This window comes from Glycine max, chromosome 7, assembly GCF_000004515.6.
Source record: "Glycine max cultivar Williams 82 chromosome 7, Glycine_max_v4.0, whole genome shotgun sequence".
Classification (NCBI taxonomy): Eukaryota; Viridiplantae; Streptophyta; class Magnoliopsida; order Fabales; family Fabaceae; genus Glycine; species Glycine max.
The window spans coordinates 4,650,383-4,675,062 of NC_038243.2; the positions used below are offsets into that span (position 1 = coordinate 4,650,383).

General features: G+C 32.4%; 4 protein-coding genes across 9 annotated transcripts; 1 reads left to right on the forward strand and 3 right to left on the reverse strand.

The window, feature by feature from the left end:
* Positions 1 to 3,146: 3,146 nt before the first annotated feature.
* On the reverse strand, positions 3,147 to 4,812 carry LOC100788878 (protein yippee-like At4g27745). Of its 4 annotated transcripts, none has more exons than XR_001389119.3 (3): positions 4,341 to 4,355; positions 4,124 to 4,249; positions 3,147 to 4,034 (listed from the first exon to the last, which is right to left on the reverse strand). XR_001389119.3 is itself a non-coding variant. In XM_041017280.1 (3 exons), exons 1-3 carry the CDS (start codon positions 4,794 to 4,796, stop codon positions 3,411 to 3,413), a joined length of 462 nt encoding a protein of 153 aa, XP_040873214.1. In that variant the 5' UTR covers positions 4,797 to 4,812; the 3' UTR covers positions 3,147 to 3,410. The 4 variants fall into 4 exon arrangements, 3 of the variants coding, with proteins under 3 accessions (XP_040873214.1, XP_006583216.1, XP_006583214.1); XM_041017280.1 differs by lacking the exon at positions 4,341 to 4,355 and adding an exon at positions 4,689 to 4,812 and having other exon boundaries at positions 3,147 to 3,638; XM_006583153.4 differs by lacking the exon at positions 4,341 to 4,355 and adding an exon at positions 4,429 to 4,559 and having other exon boundaries at positions 3,147 to 3,638.
* Positions 4,813 to 6,030: 1,218 nt separating this feature from the next.
* On the reverse strand, positions 6,031 to 10,344 carry WNK6 (with no lysine kinase 6). 3 transcript variants are annotated; one of them, NM_001249016.1, is made up of 8 exons: positions 9,823 to 9,911; positions 9,638 to 9,755; positions 8,669 to 8,724; positions 8,230 to 8,457; positions 7,924 to 8,144; positions 7,668 to 7,825; positions 7,161 to 7,560; positions 6,140 to 7,002 (listed from the first exon to the last, which is right to left on the reverse strand). In NM_001249016.1, the coding sequence occupies exons 1-8, from the start codon at positions 9,909 to 9,911 to the stop codon at positions 6,140 to 6,142; spliced, it is 2,133 nt and encodes a 710-aa protein (NP_001235945.1). The 3 variants fall into 3 exon arrangements, with proteins under 3 accessions (XP_006582825.1, XP_006582824.1, NP_001235945.1); XM_006582762.4 differs by having other exon boundaries at positions 6,031 to 7,002; positions 8,687 to 8,724; positions 9,638 to 10,344; XM_006582761.4 differs by having other exon boundaries at positions 6,031 to 7,005; positions 8,687 to 8,724; positions 9,638 to 10,344.
* A 3,727-nt stretch (positions 10,345 to 14,071) lies between these two features.
* On the forward strand, positions 14,072 to 20,030 carry LOC100802112 (ORM1-like protein 3). Its single transcript, XM_003528733.5, has 3 exons — positions 14,072 to 14,684; positions 16,493 to 16,641; positions 19,641 to 20,030. Exons 1-3 carry the CDS (start codon positions 14,499 to 14,501, stop codon positions 19,777 to 19,779), a joined length of 474 nt encoding a protein of 157 aa, XP_003528781.1. The 5' UTR covers positions 14,072 to 14,498; the 3' UTR covers positions 19,780 to 20,030.
* A 3,696-nt stretch (positions 20,031 to 23,726) lies between these two features.
* LOC778110 (Dof17) lies at positions 23,727 to 24,534 on the reverse strand (the record flags this gene model as incomplete). Its single annotated transcript, NM_001249791.1, is given in 1 exon segment — positions 23,727 to 24,534. A coding segment is annotated over 1 exon segment (808 nt), but the record flags the coding sequence as incomplete, so codon positions are not given.
* Between the last annotated feature and the right edge of the window lie 146 nt (positions 24,535 to 24,680).

Consider the following 24,680-nt stretch of genomic DNA (forward strand, 5'->3'; position numbering starts at 1 on the left):
ACAGGGAGAAAGGGATATGTTTCTGAATCTCAGACATTGGCTTTGTTTACTCATTTATTTGAGAATAACTTTGCCACTTAAATGATAAATCCATTAGATTATTCCACTCTTGTGCAAAAGCTATAGACAAATATTTCGATCCTTGCAAATGCTGAGCTCTATTAACTGAACTTAGTTATTGTTTGATTCATGTATGTTAGCATAATTAATAGTATTTTCAAGCAGTCTTGTCAAAAACTTCAACAGATTGAGTTGGTTCTATGGTTTAGGTTCACATTATAATATATTTTATGAATGTGATAATTAAAAACTTAATGATCAAAGTCTAAAGTGGAGCTGAACCAAAAAAAAAAGTCTAAGGTGGAATGTTATTTTTTTAATGTGTTATTAATATGAAATATTTATTACCGTTATTTATCTCTAATATCTATTAGAAAACATGATTGACTATTTTTATTGGAATATCCTTCCTCAATTATCTTTTTTATCACGAGACTCAAATTCAAAACATTATTTAAAAATCCATATTAAGTTTCATTGAGACCAACATGTTAGTCAATAGTATTACGTATGCTATTGAGCTAAGCATGAGTGAATCATTGTTTTACTCCTCATAAATGTAATGCAATGTAAAATTAGCTATTAAAATGTTAAAATAATCCCTAAAATTATAAATTTTAATATTCTGTTATCCTCAGTTAATTAATTTATAACAGTTCCACATCTCACGTCCACATTTGGTAATTAATAGATTTATTAATTTCAACTCAAAGGTCCAATGAAGTTAAATTTTAGTTTCATATCTTGCCAGGATTAGAATAAGAAATTCACTGTTGCATAAAGTACCAAAGCAGAGACACTGCCTGCACAAAAAGCTACAACTCTTTTTATGGAACTCTCCCACTAAAAAGTCACATTGTCACACAAATTAATAACTAAAAATAATGTAACAATATTATCTATTGGATTTGACATGCAGTTTATTATAATCCCAATTCTTAAAAGTTAGTACTTGTTTTAAATGTGTAACCATGGCATGGCATATAATCAGATTGGAGTGACCAAGCTTTCTGGCATTTCTAGTACAGTACAATTTGAACATATGTGGAATTACCAAGCTGAGGCTTTGGCGAGAAAAAAGGAAAATAAGCATCTCAATCTCTTCATTCACATTTGCAAAAACCTTGGCTGTTCTCAAGTAGCAGAGAAATGAAAATGGAGAAGCATAGGAGAGAAGGAAGGAGAGGAAGAACTGAAAGTTACTGAATGGAGAAAAGATGATGAATCAATTGTATTTCTACTCTTACTTTAGTTTATGTCAACATGGGGCTGTGTTTGGAAAACAATTACATTCAATGTAACACATTAACTTCAATGATACAAGAGAGTTGCTTCTCAGTTCACTGATTTGGAATGTGCAAACTTCCATTCAAAGACTTCCAAACCTTAATCCAAACACACTCAAGTCATGGATTTCAACTATCATTTTAGTGTGTTTGTTTTACACTCAAGACACACAATTTCTGTGAGAGGAAGCTTTGGCAAACGACCACGCCAAAGCAAACACAGCCTTAGTGTGTGACACATAGAAGCCAATATGACACTTAACATGTCACTAAGTGTCTCTTACATCGTTAATTAATTGAGAGTAGCAAAAAGAGTACTTTGATTAACACTTCACAATATTAGGAACTATTTTAATAATTTTAGGAACTAAAATGACATTACACTACAATTGTGAGGACTAAAATAGTGCTTCACTCACTAATCATACTGAAGATGAAGATGATTATAGAGATACTAACCACATGTTTTCCTTTAATTTTTTTCCTACTATTATCTAGTTTTGTGGGTTTGCTTCAAATAAATGCTGCAGGAGTTCTGTATTATGCATACCCCACAATTGGACACCAGTCTGAAGTGAACAGTTAAAAGAACTCTGACTCTGACAAATTCTGTCTTATTCAACTATTGACTTGTCATGCAAAAGCTTCAGCAGACAGCAATTTGTCAGTCTAAATAAACATCATCTTTCTGTAAGTACCTAGGAGCAATTTCAACTTGTTTACGAAATTCTTTAACTTAAAAGAATTAGTTCTTATGCATATTCATTGTTAGAGCATTGAAGTAATCCAAGTGGCAAATGTCAATTCTTATATAAAAATAATTGTATGATCCATTTTAAGTTTTTAACGATTACACCATTAGAGAGAAAACTGGTTAAAATTCTTAAATCTCATGTGACTTGATAAAACTCACCAAAAATGAGTTAAGCTACTCTACCATAGTTACACTATTTGAGATGCTCCAATAGCTTAAATTTGAATTAGTAGAATTCGAAACAGCAAAAGATGTGCCAAGCATCATTCATTTTACTTTGTCCTTTTAAAGGATATAAAATCAATTTATTTTATGACAGAACGGAGTACAAATATCACATATTTTAGACAGTACATCCTGTTATCAATGTGGGGGCACAACAATATCTATATGGGGGTTGTGGGATTCTATCTGCTTAATTGAGAGTTACAATGTGTCAACTTTTCTAACAGTTGGAATTTCAATTTTACAAGAATGATGCTCACAAAGAAAAAGTTTCTACTTCATGCAAAAATAAAGGCAGTCTAACTAGACGATATTAAGCTAAACAGATTAATCAAGTTATTCATAAACTTAATAGTAAAATCTTAGATTCTTAGAATATGAGTTTAGCCCTAACTCAATCCCAAAAGTTAGCTCAAGGGGCGAGAGTTGTCTCTCACTTATATACTCTTATATGACTTTATATTTAACCTATGTGGAATTTGGATTTTTTCCAATATAAAACTTATTAAAATAAATTTTAAAAATTATAATTAAGCTATAAATTACTACTATAAATTCTAAAAGGACAAAACTTACATATAGTTCTATAGGTGTTTTTGGTGTTATTTTCCTATCACAATTGGAGTTTCACTTTAGTAAGGCGCATAATAAACTATTTCATTAAATGTCAATGCAAATTGTCCAAGTAAAACTCCCATTGTGATTGGAGAAAAACACCAAAGTACATAGAATTGTATCTGTTTTATCTATACCTAAATAGTCAGTCATTTTGGCTGATAGTGCAAAAACAAAGAGGCTTCTGCTAGTTGCCAAGCTTTATGTACCAATACCAATGAATGACCTTTGTAATTTTCTTGAAAAGAATCTTTTGTACAACATGAAAAAGGACCAATTAACTGTTCACACTAGGGGAGAAATCATGTAACTTATTTCATTTAGAAATTTTTTAGAGTAACTACTAAAATAATGTTTTGAAATTTGAACAAATTCAATTTCTTCCCCTATGATCTTTGCAAGAAATTCACAATCAGCCTATGAACAATTAAAATCTGATGGCTTGGATCCAAAATGGTAAAAAAAATTTACTATCCATTGCCCTTGATTATCTTGAACTTCTCTAGTACGCATTTTCCTTCTTTGTACTTCTGTGTTTCCTCATAAGCTTTAATATATTTCCAACCAAGTTCCTCTCCACAGTCAGAGCAATACACATCAGCCACTGTGTGAAGACCAGTGATAAGTTGCCTATCCTCTTTAGGACCCAAAATAATGTTCATTGCGTGAGAGAATAAAAAAGCTCTGCCATTGCTTGCCTGTTAAACATAACTCTTGAAAATCCTTGGTTAAAAAGGAACCTGAAACATCTTCATCATCCGACCCTTTTATCCAGATTTGGCACCAAATTAATTCACACAAACAGCATAAAAAAACTGTGAACTATATATATAGCCTTGGCATATACAAGTTTGAAGGAAATTGACAATATAATTTGAAGAAATTCACTGCAGATCAGATTAATTTCAGGCAATGTTTGAAAGGTTTTTGACATGATTAATATTAAGTATATGAATCCTAATCTTTAGCTCGACAAGTTGTAGAAGTCTTGTTTTTTATTATGATCCTGTTGGCGCTTCAAGGGAATCACCTCGTCGGTAATTGGTCGTTTCAGACATTTGATTAGTCAAAATTTAGCTTCAACAGATCCTATTCTGATAGGTATAAATGGATGATCCATTTCAATTTAGAAAACTAGCATAAACATAGAGAAAAATGCCAAAAATGGAAGAGAAAATCTCACCTGGAAATCTTTAGAAACAATATCATCATGGAAAGCAACAAGGTTCTGGCACTTAAAGCAGCAGTATGCCCGTGATGCCATCAACTCTGCCATTGATGAATTTGCCTGGCACTGCCACTTTTGCTCCTACTCGTAAATAAAAGTGTAAAAGGAAAAGGTTGGTCAAAGACTCAATTATAGAAAAGTGACCAAACCAAACACTAGAAGCCTATCTTACCATGTCACAAATGTGATAATGGTTATGATTTGTCAAATGGTTATCTCAAACTGTGTCTATAGGGCTGATTGAAGTGCAAGATACGTACCTATCCAAACTATGTGACGTCAATCACACAGAAATAATTTGAAGAAAAGAATATGCCTAAGAGGGTGATTGAGTAACGCAGATTCTAAAAGAGTTTGATAATAAGAATATTGCTTAAATAAAAGGTGTTGAAAATGACGGCATGAGAAAAGTAGTTTAATAGTTTGGTGAGAAAGTGATGCAATTCCTTAACAAATATTGTGTTGCTTGAAAAGCTAGGTATTCCTTTTAGAATAAGCACAAGAGAGAACAAACACATACAAAATATGCAAAACTAGAATCAGTCGAAAGGAAGATTCCACTGAAAATGTCTCCAATTGATATTATGGAGTCTTGTGTTAATGTGTTTTCTTTCATCATCTTGTACATTGAAGTAAAACTTACCTTTGCCCTTTTGATTTTTACGTGTATGTTGGTTTATGCATTAGTTATATATGTTTTATAGTACCAAAAATATATATTTTTAGTCCGTATATTTTCGGTCAAAGGTACTGTACTTTTATTTTGATGAATTTTTAAAAGACATGATGAGTTTTTAGTTATGAAGAACTAAAACCACATTTTTTAAAGTTTAAGGATTAAATCTATTTATATGAAAGTATAAGAATATTGGCCATATTTTAAAAAAAAAGTATAAAGGCTAAAAATACATATTCTCCTTTATAATATAATCATAGTTGTGGGAGAGGGTGTCGGTGAGAGGAAAAGAGGGAGGGTTGAGTTTTTGTAGCAAATTTCAACTAATTGACCCTTTATATGTGCCGGGAGATTTTAGAAGATATAAATTCTAAATAATGCCAAATTTATTTTTCTAATTATATTGGTTTTGAAGTTTTTTTACTTGTTAGTCTTCTCAACGGATGAGTCCTTATCTATTGGGGGTGTTAAGTGCAAATACTCAGCAATAAATCTCGCTTCACCCTCTCACATTAATACATTAATATGCATAAAAAATCCTTACAGTTCATACAAATTTTGATATTCTTTATCTTGCTTTTTGTAAGTCTGGATCCTGATAGTGCACATTTCAAGTCTCAATCACCACTAACCACTTCTTCCACTTAGGTTGACTATTAGTATTAAGTAGACTTACACTTTTCACAATCAATCTGAAATGGTAATCATACATGCTTTCCTTAAGTGCACCTTCATCTACTAAATTCCTTCAAGGGTAATGATGAATCACAATTTCCACACTTGGATTTAAAAATCAGGATTTTTTGTGTTTTTAACTTTATGTTAGCCAAATACTTAAAAGTGATCCGAGAGTTTTGGATTCAAATTATCACTAAATTTGGTTGATTGGAGTTTTGAAGAAATACTGGTTTTCTTTTACACAGAAAATAAAGTACTTAAAATGTGATTTTATTTGCTCGTGCTTATTTTGTGGAGGGAAGAAGTCTAATGATCTGCAACAATTGTGGCATGCAAAGCTGTAATGATGAACAATATACTAAAATAGCAAAGGGTCCCCATCAGAATGCGTCTTCTAGAACTATAAAATTTTCTCGAGACACATTCTCCTACATTATGCTATGCTAATGAGAGATTGAGAAATATCTCCAAAGCATGGAAAAAATAGGTTGAGGGTAAGGATACTCGCTTCCACTAAAAAGAGCCACATCCAATACACAAATTGCCGTTAAGAACACAAACTTTACAATGAAACAATTTTGACAAGGGTAAAAAGAGGTCAATCAACAAGTTCAAAATCACTGAGCAGCCAATTTCTTCTTGGCCATCCATCTCCGTCTGGTGGATTCCAATGCCTCCAGCATCATTTCATTAAGTTCATCAATCCAATGCTGATAGTGTGCCTCAATTTCATCAAGTTTAAACTTTAGCCCAAGATCAATGTCCTCTTCTGTTGATGACACATAAGAACAGCTACTTGCCAGATTTTCAACATTAATGGATGTTCCAAGAACTGACCCCGAGTTCTTTGGGAATTCATTTATCACAACTCCTTCCCCAACACAATACTCTGTTTGTTGCAATTTACAGTCCTCAAAATATACATCCCTAAGTTCAGACATGGAACTACTAAAGCATTTAGAACTTAAATCATCATTGGAATCATGACAATTGTCATTTTTCATAGAAGTATTTTCAATAATCATCTCAGAAGCTCTAGATCCTTGTGAATATCGATCTTCCAATTTAACCAGACTAGAAGAATTACAATCACCCTCAAAAGTAGCATTATTAGCAATTTTGGAAACACTGCTATTCTCAGACACCACAAAATCTTCTTTGGGAGTTGTATCAGACCCAGAGAAGCCATCCTGACCAATAACCAATTCAGAGGGAATACTAGTTGAGACAGAACCCCACGGCCATGCCATTAATGTTTGGCCATCTATATTTGTACAATAAGGACTTAATTCTCCACATGAGCAATGATCTGGTGAGGGCTTCCACCAAGGTAGAAGTTTCATTATCAAGTAATCAATAAGCTCGGCTATGAAATCTACATCATGATCTGCCAGCTCCAAATGTTCAACCATCTCTGTGGCCACAGAGACTGCGGTATCTGTATCAGGGTAAAAGAGAAAATGTATATTCCGGACTCGACCTGCTAGTAACACAACAAACTATGCATCAAGTATCAAATTCCAAGGCACCGGAAAGCATGTCAAAACCTAATTCAGATGTTATCTACTCCCCCGCCTCTCCTCGAAACAAAAATAATGAAAGGTGAAGGTGAAGGTAAAGGAAAGACCAAATACTCACCACATGTATCAGCAATTCGCAAGGTCAATGATACTGAATTAACATCATTTTTAGTCCCTTTCAACCTAAACTTGTTGTTCTTATATGTCCTCTGCACTTCAAAAATAGGACAATGTGGGTTTTCCTGGTTGCTTTCAGAATAAATGCTCATAGAAAACGGTTTGTAGTCAGAATCCATGTCCATAGATAGAGAACCAGACTTGAATGAATATGCTCTCAGTGTTCTGCTAGGAGGTTGTAAAGGATAAAGGATGGGATCTTTTGGATTCTCAACTTGTAGAAATGGGTCTTTAAGAAGCTCATCTGCTGACAATCTCTCAGATGCTGGAACCAGACATTTCTCAATAAAGTCCTTAAGTTGGGGATCACTCACCTTATTAAGGGAAGCAGGTTTGATGCCCTGCAACGACATACATCACAACAAAGCATAAATATGAGTTAAAAAGTCTTTTATTATGAGCATGCAATTATAACTGATAAGGATATGCCAATAATTGATTTACTCACTGAGGTAACTTTCTTAAAGATTTGAGCAGGATTTTGGCATTCACTATAGGGATATTCAAGAGTAACCATCTCCAATATGCACATCCCAAAAGAATAGATGTCAACAAGTTCAGTGTATGCCTCTTCATATAGTTCTGGAGCCATAAACTCAGGAGTCCCTTTTAAAATAGAGAAACAACAAACAAAAGCATAGTTCAGTGCCATAAAGGACCAGAATGATAAAAATAACATCACTTTTAACGAAAGTAAATGTTACCAATAACACTTTGGGCGGTTGGTTGTTGCATGACAATTGCTAAACCAAGGTCCCCTATCTTAACTTCACCTTGGTTTCCATTCACAAAGATGTTGTCACATTTCAAATCTCTGTGAATAATGGGCGGCTTGTGACTGTGAAGATATACTAAGCCATGAAGAATCTGCCTGGCCCAACCTTTTATAGCTTTCATTTCAACATATTTATGCTTCTTGCGATATCTGCCAGCCAAAGGTGTAAACAGTTTCATATATGCACATTAGAACCGAAAAACTTAAAGGAAAGGGGGAAATCAAGAGAACCTACTGCCTTAAATTTCCTGATGTGAAGAGTTCAGTAATCATGTTAACAGTTTTCTTCTTATCATCAATCCAAGAATCATAGAACTTAATGATATTTTCATGTTTCAAAGACTTTAATAGATTAACTTCAGAATACAATTTCGCAAGATCATCTACTGAATGCATGAGGCCATCAATCTTAACTTGGTTCCAAGCAACTTCTATTCCATCAACTTCATCAAACCCCCTATAACTGCAAAAGAGAAAGAGATTAAATAGCATGTTTTAACAAGTAAAAACTGCCAGAACCCTCCTAATTGTTATTGAGGACTAAATTTCTTGAAGAAATAATTCTTAGCAAGTAAATTCTGAATCAAATTAAACTAGAAGACTAGGAAGAAAATATAATGAAATAGAGATAATGAGTAAAAATATTAAAAATAGAAAGAAAGAAAAATAGAGACTAGGCATCAGAATCGTACACGGTTTTGAAGGCACCTCTACCCAAGATTTCATTGTTCTGAGACAAAAACAAGAGAAAAAAAATCAATTGAAAATAGCAAATATAAAGAACAAGTGAACCATAGAATCATTGAAAAGAAGTAACCAAATCCCCTTTACCCAAGATTTCATTGTTCTGAGACAAAAATGAGAGAAAAAAAATGAAAATAGCAAATATAAAGAACAAGTGAATCCTAGCATCATTGAAAAGAAGTAAACAAATCCCCTTGGACGATGTGTGCATATTGTAATAAATATCCCTAGTTGTGTTTTACAGAAAGCAAATTTTTCATATGGAGGATTATTTGTAATAATGAATTTCAAGCATGAGATAGGTTTTACACTTCTGCATTAAAAATAATAATCACTAACACACCTGGTTTATATAGTAAAAATGGAACTTAAAATGTGATTCTCTCTTTCATAGTTGTATCGAGGCAATTCATTACAGATACAACCTAATAGGCAATTTACAAATTTTTTCTCTAATGATAAGAACACTTTCAAGCCTGACAAAAGCGTCCCCAACTCAAAGTGAAGGAGAGGATGCATTTTGGCACATAATATACAGTCTCTAGCATCGTGCCATTTATTCAACTTGTATAGCTTGTATAGCAAATTTGTAATCCACAAGTCATACAAGAAAAATATGGCTAATCAATATCAAATTACTATTGTTTGAACTTTGAAGACCAGCATATGTGCAACCACGAATGCAGCATTGATTCCAAATGTGCCCGCCTAGCTACTCTAGCTCAACTAGCACTTTTTTACCATCAAACCAACCTAAGCAATTAAAACACATCACCTCCCTCTATAAAACACACAAACACAACATCACATTTCCCATACATTGGTTCAAATCTAGTAGAACCACAAAAGTTGACCACAAATGAATCCAAAAATATATAAATGAAGAATGGTCATGATACCCTTATGTAGCGGCCGGTTGGATCTTTCTCCACAAAGTCATCCTCAAAATCATGAGGTTCCCTTGTCCTGAACACGTTGCTTACAGGAGGCAATGCCAAGACAGCACCAGAATTCATTCTAGTGGCTGAAACAAACAGAACCAAACACAAATTGCTTGTTTTTGTATTTGTTTATTTGTGCTTACAGGATGGGCCCTAGTTCGTGGTTGGAATGGAGAAAGGTTGGGACTGAACGAAGGAGGAATCGAATGCCGACCGCAGCTGGAATCGGCATTCGATGACAATGGTTGGAGGCAATGAACCTAAATCCAAAACCCAACCTTCCATGTCATAGCAAAAAATCATAATCAAATGAAACCCAACACCACCACCTTCCTCTCAAAGTCCATTCTTCCATCGACCCAGGTACCAAAAACTCCCAAAGGTTTAAAATTTACCAAATGGGTCTCCCATTATCCAACCTTCTGAGGAAAATAATCAAAAGGGAAAAAAGGGAGGAATGAGGAATGGTGGTTGGTGAGGGAAGAAAGAGAAAATGAGGAAACAATGGATGAGAAAGAGAAGGGGTGAACAGACAGGTATATGGTGAATCAGAGTGCTAATTTTGTTAAGAAATATGCGTTTGAGAAGGAAGAAGATGAGGTTTGACTTTTGAGGTCAAATGGGAGAAGTTATGAACTAAACTAAGTAACTACCTAACAGAAAGAAACTTCAATTTATATTAATGTGGAGATGAGGATCAGATGACTTTTATCTTTCGATTGATGGAAAATATCACGGATGGTTTTTTTATTTTTATTGTTGTTAGATTAAAATAAGATAAAAGGGTTCAAACAAGAAAAAATTCACCAAAGAAACTAAGAGAGAAAAAGAAGATAAGTAAACAAATAGCCAACTGAACAAAAAAGTTTAGTTTTTTTTTTCTTCTTGTTAAATATGAATTTAGTTTATGTAAATTTGTATTTTTTTAATTTTTATCCTTGTAAAAAAATTCTTCATTTTTAGCTATTATAAAATTTAATAAGGAATTTAACTTAATTGATTAAGTATAATATTTGAGTAATGATAAATTCTACTTATTTTCGATTTTTATAAATAATTTTTTTTACAGAAATTAAAATTAAAAAAAACACAAATTGATAATGACTAAAAGTGAAAAAAAAGTAGGAACAAAAATAAATTAAAAAAATTTATAAAAACTAAATTCATATTTAAAGTTTTTTTTTATCATATTATATGTGTAGATTGTGAAGTGTTTATCAGTTTCATGTTTCATTATTGATGATTAATTTTTATTAAAAAAATTAATTAATTATTTTTAATAATTCTTCCAAAACAAAACAGAAATTTTCCAAGAATCAAACGTAGAGCAAAAATTTTGTAAAGACTAAAAATGAAATAAGATTATATTTTAGAGAAAGAAATAAAAAAATCTAGATAGTGTGTGATGTGCACTTCGTTCACGTTTTCTGTAATGCAACAAAATTCGGTAGTTATTTTCTTCTCTTTTGTTTTTATTTTAGATGAACTTCTTTCATTGTTTCTACCATGCATATTTTCATATAAATTTTGATTCTGGTTTTCATTTAATGATTAATAAATAAGGTGATGCGAATGGTGGTAACTTGCACACGGTTAATTATACTAGTCACTTTGTTTTTTTAAAAAAAGTTACTTTGTCACTTTGTTAACACAATTCATATCATATATACTTTCTGAATATGTGTGGTTGTCCTATGCTTTCCAGTTTCCATAGCCTTAATTATTAGTTCACATGACCTACTAATCTCTGGTCCTTACCTTTTTGTGAGGTGGATTTGGAAAGATGAATCCATTAGGATTAAAAGGACTCATATAAAGTGTCATTTATATTTGAATTGTTTTTGTTACTGTGACGATAAACATGAGAATTAACTCCCGAAGCAGGCCTTGCCTTTTGTGAAAGGTGCATTGGCTGAAGGGAAAGTTCCACTCATTTAATTTCTTCCTTAAATTGCTAATTCCATCAACAACTATAACCGACTTTTGGAAATATAAGATGAATTTGATAGTTAAAAAAGAAAAAAATATATATAGATTCGTTTTTTTCTGCTAACCAAACTAATAAAATTCTAATAAATTAATATTTGTCGATAACAAGAAATTATATCTGCCTCTTCTGTGTGATGTTTCAGAAAGGAGAAGCTGATGTAGGATTATAATTTTTGTAATGTCAGCCTCTTGAGCAAAGTTTGTCATTCTTTTCTTCTTTTTTTTTTTTTGAAGTCCAAATTTGTAACCATGACATAGTTCTTTACCATTAAATGTTACAGGGATTGTGTTTAGAAAGTTTTGAAGCCTTAACCAAACCAAAACTAATAGAGTAACTTAATATAAAACAAATTAGTAATCCTTGCATTAATTTTCTAGCATTTTGAATTAGAAAATCATTTATAAAGTTTTATAATTAACTAATTTTTCAATATTTCACTCTCAATAAAAATAACTTAACTAACTATTATATCTATCATGTAACATTATTGATTTAAAATATGATTTAAGTAATTTAAATTTTGAAATTATCTTTTGATTAATAGCTACTTTTAAGTGAAATAATAATATTTTATAAGAAAACATACATTTAAAATAATCTAATATCTTTTCATATAATTTAATACATTTAATTGGAGTATTAAGTTCTTTTATTAACAATTTTCTCAATTCTTTCAAATTTTAAAATAAATCAAGATCATTAATATTATAACATATTCTAAATTTTGAAAATCTTTATTCTACTTGGCCTCTAAATACATTTAGTTTCTATCATTCAACCAAAAAAACACAAAATACATTGAGTTTCTATAATTAGTGGATGAAAGCTGGGCCTCTTTATTATTGCTATGTTTGAAAATTGGAAATGAAAATTGGTGTATTTACCTCTTTTTGAGTACCATAACAAAGGGGAGGCACATGTACCACTAACTGCATGGCTTCGGTAATTGTGATATGTTGTAGAACAATTGTGAGGACTTTGCCTTGTATAGCAAAAGTGGTCTTGTACTCTTTGTTATAGTGACTAAGAAGGAATGAAAAGTGATCAAATTTCTTATGTTATTGGGTTTCATATGGCTGAAATGTTTCCTTATCCTCTTCAATGCCAAGTACTATTACAGTTGGTGTGGCTAACTGACATTGATGTGATCAAAGGGGCAGTTGAGAATTTGGCTTTGAATGGACATGTCCTAGTTAATGGTTGATATGCACATAAAACTGATGCATGTCTAATTAATGGTTGATATCACCAGTGGATGGTTGATGTTGTTCAATCGTGTCAAATTGTTATTTCTTGCGGATTGCTATCTGCCAGTAGTTATTGATATATCTTTTTTTATTTTTCTATAATTCGTTTTTAGTTATTCTAACTGTGCATTTGATGAAATAATGTATTGCCTTAGAAAATGACAATGCTTCGTATAACGACTTTTCTCCCTGTAAGGTTGCATTTGGATGTTTATCATCTCTATTTCCAATCAAAATTACAGCCAAATTATCTGGTAAAGTGCTAGCAGTTAAATTGGAATTTATGAATCAACTTTTTTTACATTATACTTTTTTTACATTATTATTTTCAGTTGTGGTATATTATATAAAAAATGGCAATATAAATTCGTAAGAGAAATACCATCAATATTAATTCTGGCATTAGAAATTACAAAATTTTGTAAGTCTCGCTGTTTATTTAATAAATCTCTCTTAATTTTATAGTTGAATAAATTTTAACAAATAAATCATCATTTTTAATCCTTCAATTTGTGAAACACTATCATAGTAGTACTTAAAAATATATTTTTTTAAATAAATCCTTGAAATTAAAATTTGTTAGTCACGTTCTCTTGTTAACCCAGTTAAAGACTTTAATGGTAATAAATTATAAAATTTAGTAACTATAATAATAATAAATTATGTATTTTAGGAATTAAAATAATAGTAATTTCAGTTTAAAAAAAATTATTTGATTTTTTTTATAATTTCAACGACTACAGTGCTTCACAAATTCATAACTAATACATACGTATATTACTCAAAATTTAACTAATTGAAAATTGTATAATATACTCCACTATTCCTAATTATAAAATATAATTAACTAATTTGTATTTCTTAAAAAAACTAGTTAATTTATTTATTAACATTAAATTTGTCTATAATTATAATATTTGTTCAACTTTATCATCATCTTCTTCCATCTTCATAGGAGAGAGAAAAAATTATTCAAAATATTTTAATTAAAAAATAATTAATACACAAAAATAGAATTAAGTCTTATAACAAGAAATAAAAAAAAATTGTTCGCACTATGTTTTATAAATACATGCACTTCTCAATTTGTATATATGATTGGTCAAACAATCGGTTAAAAATGAAAAAAAGAAAAAAAAAATCAGAATTTAACAGAAATCATGCTGGCTATTTCAATTTAGGTTTCCCTGTGTGCATCTAACCCCCAACAAAATCAAAGAAATCCCAAACGACGTCGTTTGGCACCCTCTGAATATGTATATAAGTTGGGCTTATTATTCCAAGATATTTTGTTCCATTGATCAGTTTCCACTATCATTATTTGCCCATTAAAAATCAATTTTTAGCTCTCATTTTCATTTTTTTGCAATTCCTCCACACACACCATCCAATTCCCGTCTTTGATATTTTAATCACAGAGAGAGAAGAGGGTTTGTTTCTGGGTTTTGGAAATTTCAGCCCCCATCAAAGAAGAAGCCCCATAATCTTCGAATCGAAGGCATTTGATTGAAAGGTCGAAACTTTAGCATCTGGGATCGCGCAATTGGGGTTTTTTTTGGTTAAAAGGGTATCTTCGGAATTCATGGCAAAACTGTACGTGAAGGCGGTGCCACCGGCGGATCTGAACAGGAACACGGAGTGGTTCACGTACCCTGGCGTTTGGACCACTTACATCCTCATCCTTTTCTTTTCTTGGATCCTCGTTCTCTCCGTCTTCGGTTGCTCCCCCGGCATCGCTTGGACCATCGTTAATCTCGCACACTTTGCTGTATCTCTCTCTTTCTTCCTTTTAATTATTTCCTTTTTACAAATAAAAAAATTGAAATTGAGTTCTGGGTGTCTTTGATTTTTTGATTTGGTGATTTGGTTACCCTTTTGGACACCTTTCAGTTTTAAGGCCTTTTTAGGGTATGCCTGTGTTGTTTGTGTTGAATATTTTAAGAATATGATCTTATCTTAGAAGGAATTTAATTGTGCTTGACCTGGAGAACAATTGGGATAATGATTTATTGTGTCATTTGGAATTGTTTGGTATTCCATGTGGCTTAATAAATGGGTGGGGTGGGAGTTATCATTAGGCATGTACAAATTAGAGGTACCTTGGTAGGTCATCTCATAAAATCACAATCTAGAATTGAAAGTGGTTAGTGTTCCAATGATTTTCTATTTTACCTCAGTTTTCTCTTGTTAAGGAAAGAGGGTGCCTCCAATTCCTAGTTTGTATTACCAGCAATTTGTTGTGTCTGCTCTATAATCTTGCTCATGTTATATCTCACGTCTTGGAAGTTAGTTACTCTGCAATATTCTTGTTCTAATTCTCCTGTGGCTAGGAAGTTAGTCATTTGGAATGTGGAATAAGGACAGGAATGTAATACGCCACTCAAGGAAAGCTTTGGAGTTATTATATACTATTAAAAAACTATGTATTGACCAATATATTTCTTGCATTTACTTCTTAAAAGAGAGCTTGTTCCCTAATGGATAGACTTTGCTGATAGTCTAAAGCCAAAATAAATATTTAGTTAAATATTACACAATTGATTTCTCATTCCCATCTCCATGGCCCCACCATGTTCTAAACTATCTTTAATAAATATTTACTATATCAGATGTATCCTCTCCAGTCTCCACAGCCCCACCTCCTTTTTTACCTTCCCCTACAAGATACATAAGCTCAGTTTGGTCTTTACTTGTCGTAGTCTCTTCCTAAACCATTATTTGCCTTTCTTAGTTTAGAAAGATGTTGATGCTATTAGAGAATTTGCTTGGAAATGTCCTAGGCTTCCTGTGTGTCTCTTAATCGCTCTGCCTGCCAATGATCTGGTTTTGCTCCAAATTGCCAGCCATAGGTTTATTTTACTTGTTATTTGTGAAGTGTTGGCCTTCTACATTCCGGATGATCCTTAGAGGAACATTTTCATCTTTTGAGAAGGTGGAGCCAACTGTTTCTGAAATGTTCAAAGAAGGTGAATGGGGGTTCTGGAAAATGCCACAAAACAGAGGAGTCCTTCACATATTTGCTTCCTCTTGATTCAATTAATTGTTTTGTATCTTGAACAAATTGCTTTTATTTTACTGTACTTAACCAGTTTTCATCTTGCTTGCAATATTCAAAAATTTTGCTCTTGCTTTTCCTCTGTTTGACTTTAGAAGTATGTCTGTTCAAGTTTCATGGTGCCTTTTAAGGTGTGGCCATTTCTAAAAAGTTCAAGTTCATTTGATAGTGCTTTCTCATAGAACCTAATATTTCTTATCGTTAAATAATTTTCTAACAATAAGTTCATTTGATAGTGCTTTCTCATAGAACCTAATATAATCCTTTTTGTTTTTTGGGGTGGGGGTTATGTCTCTTTAAGCCAACTTATTAACATAGTACTTGGGGAATCCATTTTTGCTCATTTATTACTTTGTGAGTTGATGGGGAAGACATCTTTTTTCTTCTTTTCTTATTTGCAATCAAAATTGAATGATTGAATCAGGTTATAAATTAATCTGTTGTTTGTAAATTATTGTTAATGGATGCTAAAACAATTTAACTTCTCTAAATGGCCTAATTGATTATGTTGTGTCCATCAGGTAACATATCACTTTTTTCACTGGAAGAAAGGAACTCCATTTGCAGAGGACCAAGGGATCTACAATAGATTGACTTGGTGGGAGCAGGTAGACAATGGAAAGCAGCTTACTCGTAACAGGAAGTTTCTCACAGTTGTTCCTTTGGTGCTGTAAGTTCTCTAATTTGCATGCCATCATTTTTATATACAAAGGTATCTGCTTCTAGTGATGTCATAGAGTCTATGAAAGTGTGCGTGTGTGCGTGCACCCTTGTTATATAAATATCAACATCATTCATTAAAATATTGTCTACACTGAATCACTGATGTGGACAAATGTTTGTCATTCTTGGTAGTGTTATTAATAACATGCATTCTTTTAGTGCTAGAACTAGCAAATGAATGTTGTGTTTATGTGTGGAAACCATGAATAACAACTTATCCAATTGATAGTTGTCAATAGTTCCAATTAGTGGCACTATTGCAGAATTGTATTGTGGAGCGACTTGGAGCATGCTGCAAAAATTGAATAGCATCACAGTTTGAGTTAGTGGCCATTGTAGCTGCGGTAGTGGACAAAATTGCTGAAAATCACTGATGGAGCAGGTGTTATTGGAGTGGATTGCAACAAGCCTATTTTTACTATGAATCAGCACCATTTAGGGCCGTTTTAGGATGTCAATTCTGGATTTTTCCCCCACCTTTGAATCAGAACTTAAAACCCTAGTTTCTCAGTCACGTGCATGCACTATTATGAAGTGGCACCCACTGTTCTCCTTTCCAACAAAAAACCCACTCTTCTCTAACAACACTTGTCATATCTACAACAATTTTTGGCCTTCCCTAGCCTCTGCACCCTCTGCTCTCCATATTTTTCCGGTTATCTCTGACCCCTGGCCATTTTCTGGCCAACTGTGACCTTTGCTGCTGTGCTCTGTTCTGTCTGTGTTATTATGTTTTTAATCTCTCCAAAGCAGGTTTTTCATCACTGTCTTGTTAATCTCTTCTAAGTCTTAACCTTTAATTTCTTTATTTAATTTTAATTGGTTAGAATGAAAGCCATCCCACTATCCTTCCATAACATGTTCATTGTTGGCCACTCTGCACTGCTTTTTGGGATTAACAACTATTGTCCAATTTAATATTTTTTTTTCAAAACATGTTTTTTGGGGTATTGTATTGACTATTTATTGAATTAGACTCCCTTTTCTCTCATTTTGTGAGCATGTGTGCTCGTTATCTTTGCAGAACATGCCACTCAGCTGTGATGAAGCTTAATAAGTTGCATGTATTTTTGGAATTCTGTTGTTTGTTTAGATGTTCACGATACTTGAAGGGTTATAAGTGTATGCTTCATAACAGTTGTATTATAACAATTCTACAAGCAATTACTAGAAAACATGAATCTGTTTCAAAAACAAGAAAATATAAGAAAAGAAAAAGCAAAGTAAAATTGCTACATATGAAAATTTCCCGCTTTATGATTTGTAGTAACTGTGGCCTTCCTAGAACTTCATCTATGTCATTGGATTGTATCTGAAATCAAGATTTGTTTCGCACTGCTCGAGTGACATTTGTTTCAGGAACAGGAAGAGTAAGGATTTTATTAGCTATTCAACGGAGAAGCCAAATCTTATATAGTTCTAATATATCTTTCATTCATATCCTAAAATATTATCTAGCCAGGGTTGTAAATCAATTGGTAGACTAGCTAATACTAAATGTCGTTTCCATAGGTTGTAAATGATAGAGTGAGAAAGTGATAACTGATAACAATGCTTTTAAGGACAATTTCCATCTTATTACTGTTTACATGGGTTACTGGTGTGGGGAACTTTTAAAGTGGTTTGAAGTTAGTATTTGATGCTCTCTTTGTGTGCCTATGTAACCTAGAAATTGGCTGTCATAGATGTCCAACAGCTTTATATTGTAACATAAAAATATTGGATGCAAATATAATTTAAGAAGCCTAAGAGAAATGAAGAAAAGAAGTTTAAACAAAACCCTCACAGAGAGACAGTGTAGTAAGCGCCAGAGAGGCCAAAAAGATGATAATTTACGTAGCAGATTTTTTTGCCTGAAGACATTCTTGAAAAGGACTGTATTTTGCATGCCAAATACTCCAGTGAACATTGTACATGAAAAACATTGCCTAGAGACATTTGGTTCAATTTAGTGCTACCAATATCCATGGAGTTGATCATAACTGATCCAGATCAAGTGCGCATTTTATTTTTGAAGAAATTTTTTTTTGGTGGGGGGGTAGGGGGTGGGGTAGCTTTTGAGGGAAAAACAATTATTTTCCTAGAACTAATCATTTCCAAACATGCAATAAACGGGTGCACCCATCTTGTTTTTCAACAACTGAGAAGTTCAAAAGCAGTAGTTACTATTTATGGAAATGATTTGGGCCTCAGCAAGTGGATTGTATGTCAGCAGCTTTGATATGATTCAGATTCTCATGGAAACTGTCTCAAACTTTTAAGAAAATTTTTACTGCACTTGTGTAAAAGTCAGTGTTCTGTGTTACTAAATATTGGGTTATAGAGAGTCAAAAAGAGTATAAGCTTAGTGTTGCATAGATGAGATTATTATAGTGGATGAGCAGAAAATCATGAGAAGATGAGATCATGAATGAATGTTTTAGATTGTTAGGGCTAACATCTATTGAGGAAAATATGGTAAAGATTAGAATCTCACCTTAGGTGGTTTGACCATGTGAAAAAAAAAAATGGATTTGCAGAGGATTTAGTTCTTGACATAACACAATGATTTTGTTTAATCCGTAGCTGACCCTACTTAGTGGGGAAGTTGTTGTAAGGTTGTCTAACTTGAGAGCTTAGGTAAAACTAAACTCACGAGCTAGTAAAAGCTCACATGCTTTTAAAATTTATTTTAAAATATATATGAATAATGATAATAACCAAACATAATTAAGTAACATACTTCATAATTAATATTAAAATTAAGACTTTTTGACAAAATAAGGCTTTATTCAAAATGCAACTAGACAACTAATTTGTAATTGTATCTTGAAGATGAGAAGCACCACAATACTTGATATTTTAAAGAAATTTTGTATATTTTGAAGGTTAGATAGACTATAGTTAGAATTTTAAAACTCAATAGTTATTTACTGCCTTCTTTTTTGTTCTTTTGCTCATTGTCAGGTACTTGATAGCCTCACACACAACAGACTATCAGAATCCAATGCTGCTCTTCAACACTGTTGCAGTGATTGTGCTGGTTGTTGCAAAGTTCCCCCACATGCACAAGGTCAGGATATTTGGAATCAATGCTGATAAGTGACATGTTGCATGTGTCCGTGACACTTGGCTACCACCACCACCTACCTGCTCAAGAGCCTCTTGTCCTTTTGTTCTGGAGAAAAGGTCACACCTTTGTATAGAAGGCAGAACTGGAAGGATACTCAAGTAATGTTTTGTTGCCAACTGCTTCTAAGGTATTATTAAACAAATAAATATGTTGAGTTTTTTTCTGTACAGTGGAAAAGTATATGTATCGGATTATATCGGTGCTTTTAAAATGTACCTTTTCTAGCCTTTTTTTCCCTTTATTTGATGCCTTAGAACTGAGATATACAAGGATGATCCTTTCCGTTACCATTAAAATTCTATTGGGTATAACTTTTTCTTTTGGAAATAAAAGTCCTTCTTTATATAACTCATAAAAGCATAAATTGAATACTTGCATTAGAGGTCACCTGAAATTTGAGAAGTCAAATGGTGAAGATTTTGCGGTGTCAGACAAGTTGAATGGTGCTATGGAAACTTGAAAACCAAGTCACGCTACGTTGGAATTTTAAGCATTTTTTTTAAGTTGTCATATCATCGTAGTTTATATATTTAATTGAGTTAAGTTTCTTTTACAATATTTTTTCATATTAATTTTTTTTATGAACTCATTATATTAATTTTACTGTTATGAAAAATTGAAACTGAATGTATTTTGGACCCAAATATAAATATTTGCAGCATGATATCAGATTCTGCTTGAAAAGTGCACATGCTTATTTTGAGATTGTTTTATGAAAGCAAAAATATCCGTTTTTTCTAGAAATAATTATTTTGAATTTTTTGTTTAAAAACGGTTCTACATGTAATCCAAGAAACTCTGGCTGGTCTCATACTAGCCACAAGAAATTGTTATATTCCATTTTTCTTCCCTCCTTGATTCAAATTTATCCACCTGCATTTTAAAAGATTAATTTGATCCGCCTCTCTATTTTTTAGAGGATAAAATTATGCCTTATTCGTGATTTCAAGCCAGTTGATCTTCTATGGTGCATTTAAGATGTAAAGATGTTTTGGTTAATGTCTTGTGACAAAAGTTAACGTAGGATCCAATTAATTTATCAGTCTTATAAGGATGTATTATCTAATACCGTCTTTACATATAAAACCCTTTTAACTTGAGATTTTTTAAGAAAACTTATTAATTTAATTAATTATATTAAATTCATTAATAATATTCGTTTTTCACCAAAGAGCAATTAACGTTCGGAGAAAAAAAATACTACAATTAATCAAGGATATTATGAGATAAATATAATTAATAAATCAAACAATTGGAAGAGTGTCATCTAGAAAGAGACAGATAATTAATGCACTAGACAATTGGAAGAGAATTTTATATAGAGAGACATAGGTAGTACTTAACAATTAATTTTATTACTTATTATATATAGAGAGATACAAGTACTTCCAATTTCGTTTTGGTTCTTGCCATAAAAAAATTGATGTTATTAATAGGAGATGATATGGTGCATTGACATTTGTTTCATTCATTTTTTTAAATGCTTTTACATCAACTAATTTTCATTGACTCTAAACACGACAAGATAGTTTGTGAGTAGTAATTTGTATTGGTACTCTTTACAAGGACAGGGAGTTACTGCATAATTTTAATTTGTTGCATAAAACATTTGAACATTTGTATTATTTATCTCCATTAACTTTAGATTTTCTATCACTACCACAAAATTGAAACTCAGTATAAAATCACTAAAGTTTTTTTTACGGTTGTTAAATTGTCAGAAATTTGAAAATGAAAATGCTTACATCATGCATGCATTGTTGTCGAAGGATATTTTTGACAATGATGTGTGGTGAAAGCATCATGTGATCGAGAAAATAAATTAAATAGTAACTTTCGTGTTTCCAAATGTTTTATACAACACGACCAAAATGATGCAACAAGTTATTGTAACTAAAAGGGTTGTTAACACGAATTGCTACTCACAAGCTATCTCATATATATTGTTCAAGAAGCGTGTTTGAACTATGCAACATCAACAACTCTTCAATTTAGGGTTAATGAGAATTAATTGACGTAAAATAAACAACGCTTAAAATAAAATGAGGAAGGAGATACTGTTGAGAAGAAAAAGAAAAGAAGGAAACAGGTAAGGGATAAGAGAAGAAAGGGGAGAGGAGTTTATAGGAAATTTTTTAAGAAGACTTTATAGGAATTAAAAAAAAAATTACTTATACTACTGGGACTAAAACAAGTGAGCATTATATCATGTGCCTCTTATTTATATTTACACTAATCTCTTAACGAACATTGATGTAAATGTTAAAGAAATATATCAAAGTAATATATATATATATATATATATATATATATATATATATATATATATATATATATATATATATATATATATATGCAATATTTTGTGAGTGTTAATATATATTTTTTAACTATGGTATTGGTTTGTTAAGTGTTGGGAACCGTAAACGTACACAAAATGAGTATTTTTCTGCATAAATTATTTCATATCTAAAAGTCAATCAGAATTTGAACTTTAGATTATTTGTTTAATAAATACAAATCACTGCCCGTTACATTAACCGGTAAAAAATGTTAATATAATTTGCTTTAGAATTTCTCATTATTTATTCGTTGACATCAAATAATTTCGATTAAGACTTGTGTGCCGTTTAATTGTTACTTTAATACATCTTGAGTTTTTAATTAATTATATTTAACGGACTGTATTTGTGCTGTAAAGTATAAACTACTCTGATACATTTATAAATTATTTATGTCATCTGTTTCAAGATCGGTTATTCAATCGTGGACAAAAAAACATTTTCATTTTCAAAGATGAATTTACACCCTAAGAAGAAGAAGAAAAAGAATAATTAAGAGATTGGCGTAAGAAGAAGGCCAACACATGAGGAAAGGTATTTTGTTCCCCAATCGAGCTATCTCAGAGTGAAAAACACAACTTTTAAAAAAAAAATAGTAGCTAATGACTCGTCCACATGTAAAGCCAAACCATTGACCTGGCCAGTGGAAGAAATAGTTTCCACTTGCCCCAAGGGAATGTTTGAGGGCCCCACTAAAATACCGAACGAAGTTATGCTTTTCAGAATTTTCTTAGTCCTTGCAAATAATACTATAATTAACAACAGGTGGATGGATCATGACATAGGAGACACTCATGGAATTGAAGTTTTCAAATTAAATTAAACTAAAAGTGGATGACAATTACTATATTATTAGGTTAGTATATTTAGTTGGGGCAGGTAATCCAATTTTCAAGATTTGTCTAATTATATGGTCTTGCTATATTATATATAGTATTACATGTAATTAACTATTTGCTTGTTTTATTAATTGTAGCTTGCATTAAAAAAGTGGGTGTGACATTAATTAATTTCTGATTCAGCCAAAACACTGAGATCATAGAACACTCCCCTTGTCCTTCCTTTTCAGATTTCTTTTACTATAATTCCTCCGAATAATTCCACCAAAGTGCTTTCATAGTTGGAAGAATCTCAGATATGATAATGTAGACAACAAAGCTGACAGCCCACTAACTTTTGTACAGACAGAGATAGAAAAGAGTAGCTGAAAAGAGCACAAAGCAACTCAACCAAATTTATAGGTTACATTTACAAACTTAATTGGAACGCCTAATTAATTCTCTCTCCTTCATCACCCCAAAAGTCCTTAATTTGAACCAAACATTTGAAAATTCATACGTACTAATGAAGAAGATCTGCTAATTCTCATAGAAGAATTCAATTAATACAGGAATTGCATGTGCCATGGACAAAAACAGGTCTAATATTCACCTTTTCTATGCCTATATATATATATATATATATATATATATATAAATTAAAAACAACCGAGATGAGAAGTAAATTCCCCACGTTCTCTGAAATAAAACAAAGTAATAATTAACCATGTGTGTCCTATTGTTAGTTTCTGAACAACTTCAGTTGAATTCCCTTGTTGTTCTTTATTGTGTTCCACTTGATCAGCACCTGCAGCAGCAGAAAGCTGCTTGACATCTCCAAAAGGGAACAAAAGTCTGCCACCACCCCTCTCTTGAATCTGATGATGATCATATGATCTATTTCCCATCCCATCAGCTGAAGAAAAGTTAAGACTAGGTTTAACTTCTTGCATGGGAAACCCTGATGAGTAAAGGGCATTGCTGTTTGTTGAGTTTGGCATCAAGGAAGAAGAAGGAGCATAAGGGTTCAAACCCCTAGATGCCATGCTTGACCTAAGTAGCTCAAGAGCTGAAAGAGAAGCTGGAGGAGCAGAACAAGAAGAAGAGGTTTGGTGATGATGATGAGTGGTGGTGGTGTCACTGTTTTGCATCTCAACATAAGGTGGCATGCCATGATGGTACTTTTCCATAGCTGGGAAAGCCAGGTTGAGATCTTGGCCACCATGCATTATTTTAGGGTTTTGTGAGGAGATAGCTGAGACTGATGAGAGGTTAATTGGTGGGTTTAGGTCTGGAACCTTTGGTGATGATGATGATGAAGCTGTCACAGAGACCTTCTTGTTCTTTCTTGAACCACCTCCAACTGGAACGTTTCTCAGAGACCCTCCTTCTGTCCAATACCTTCTACAAGTCTTGCAGAAGTATCTTGGCTGTGTGAGGCTGTAGTTGTTGTAATAACAGAACTTTGTGTTGGTTGAATTGCACCTTGGACAATTCAGTTGCTCTTGTGGCCTTGTTTTTTTCTCTAGAACTGGCCTTGCACATGAATTGGGAGCCATCCCCTCCATGACTACTCTCACAATAAGTCCAATATTGTCCTGAGAAACCCCAAAAGAGAGAGAGAGAGAGAGAGAGAGACAGGACACCTATAGTTATAAGCTTTCATATGTGACAAGAATCTGTACAACATCAACAAGAAAGCCTTATCTCATTA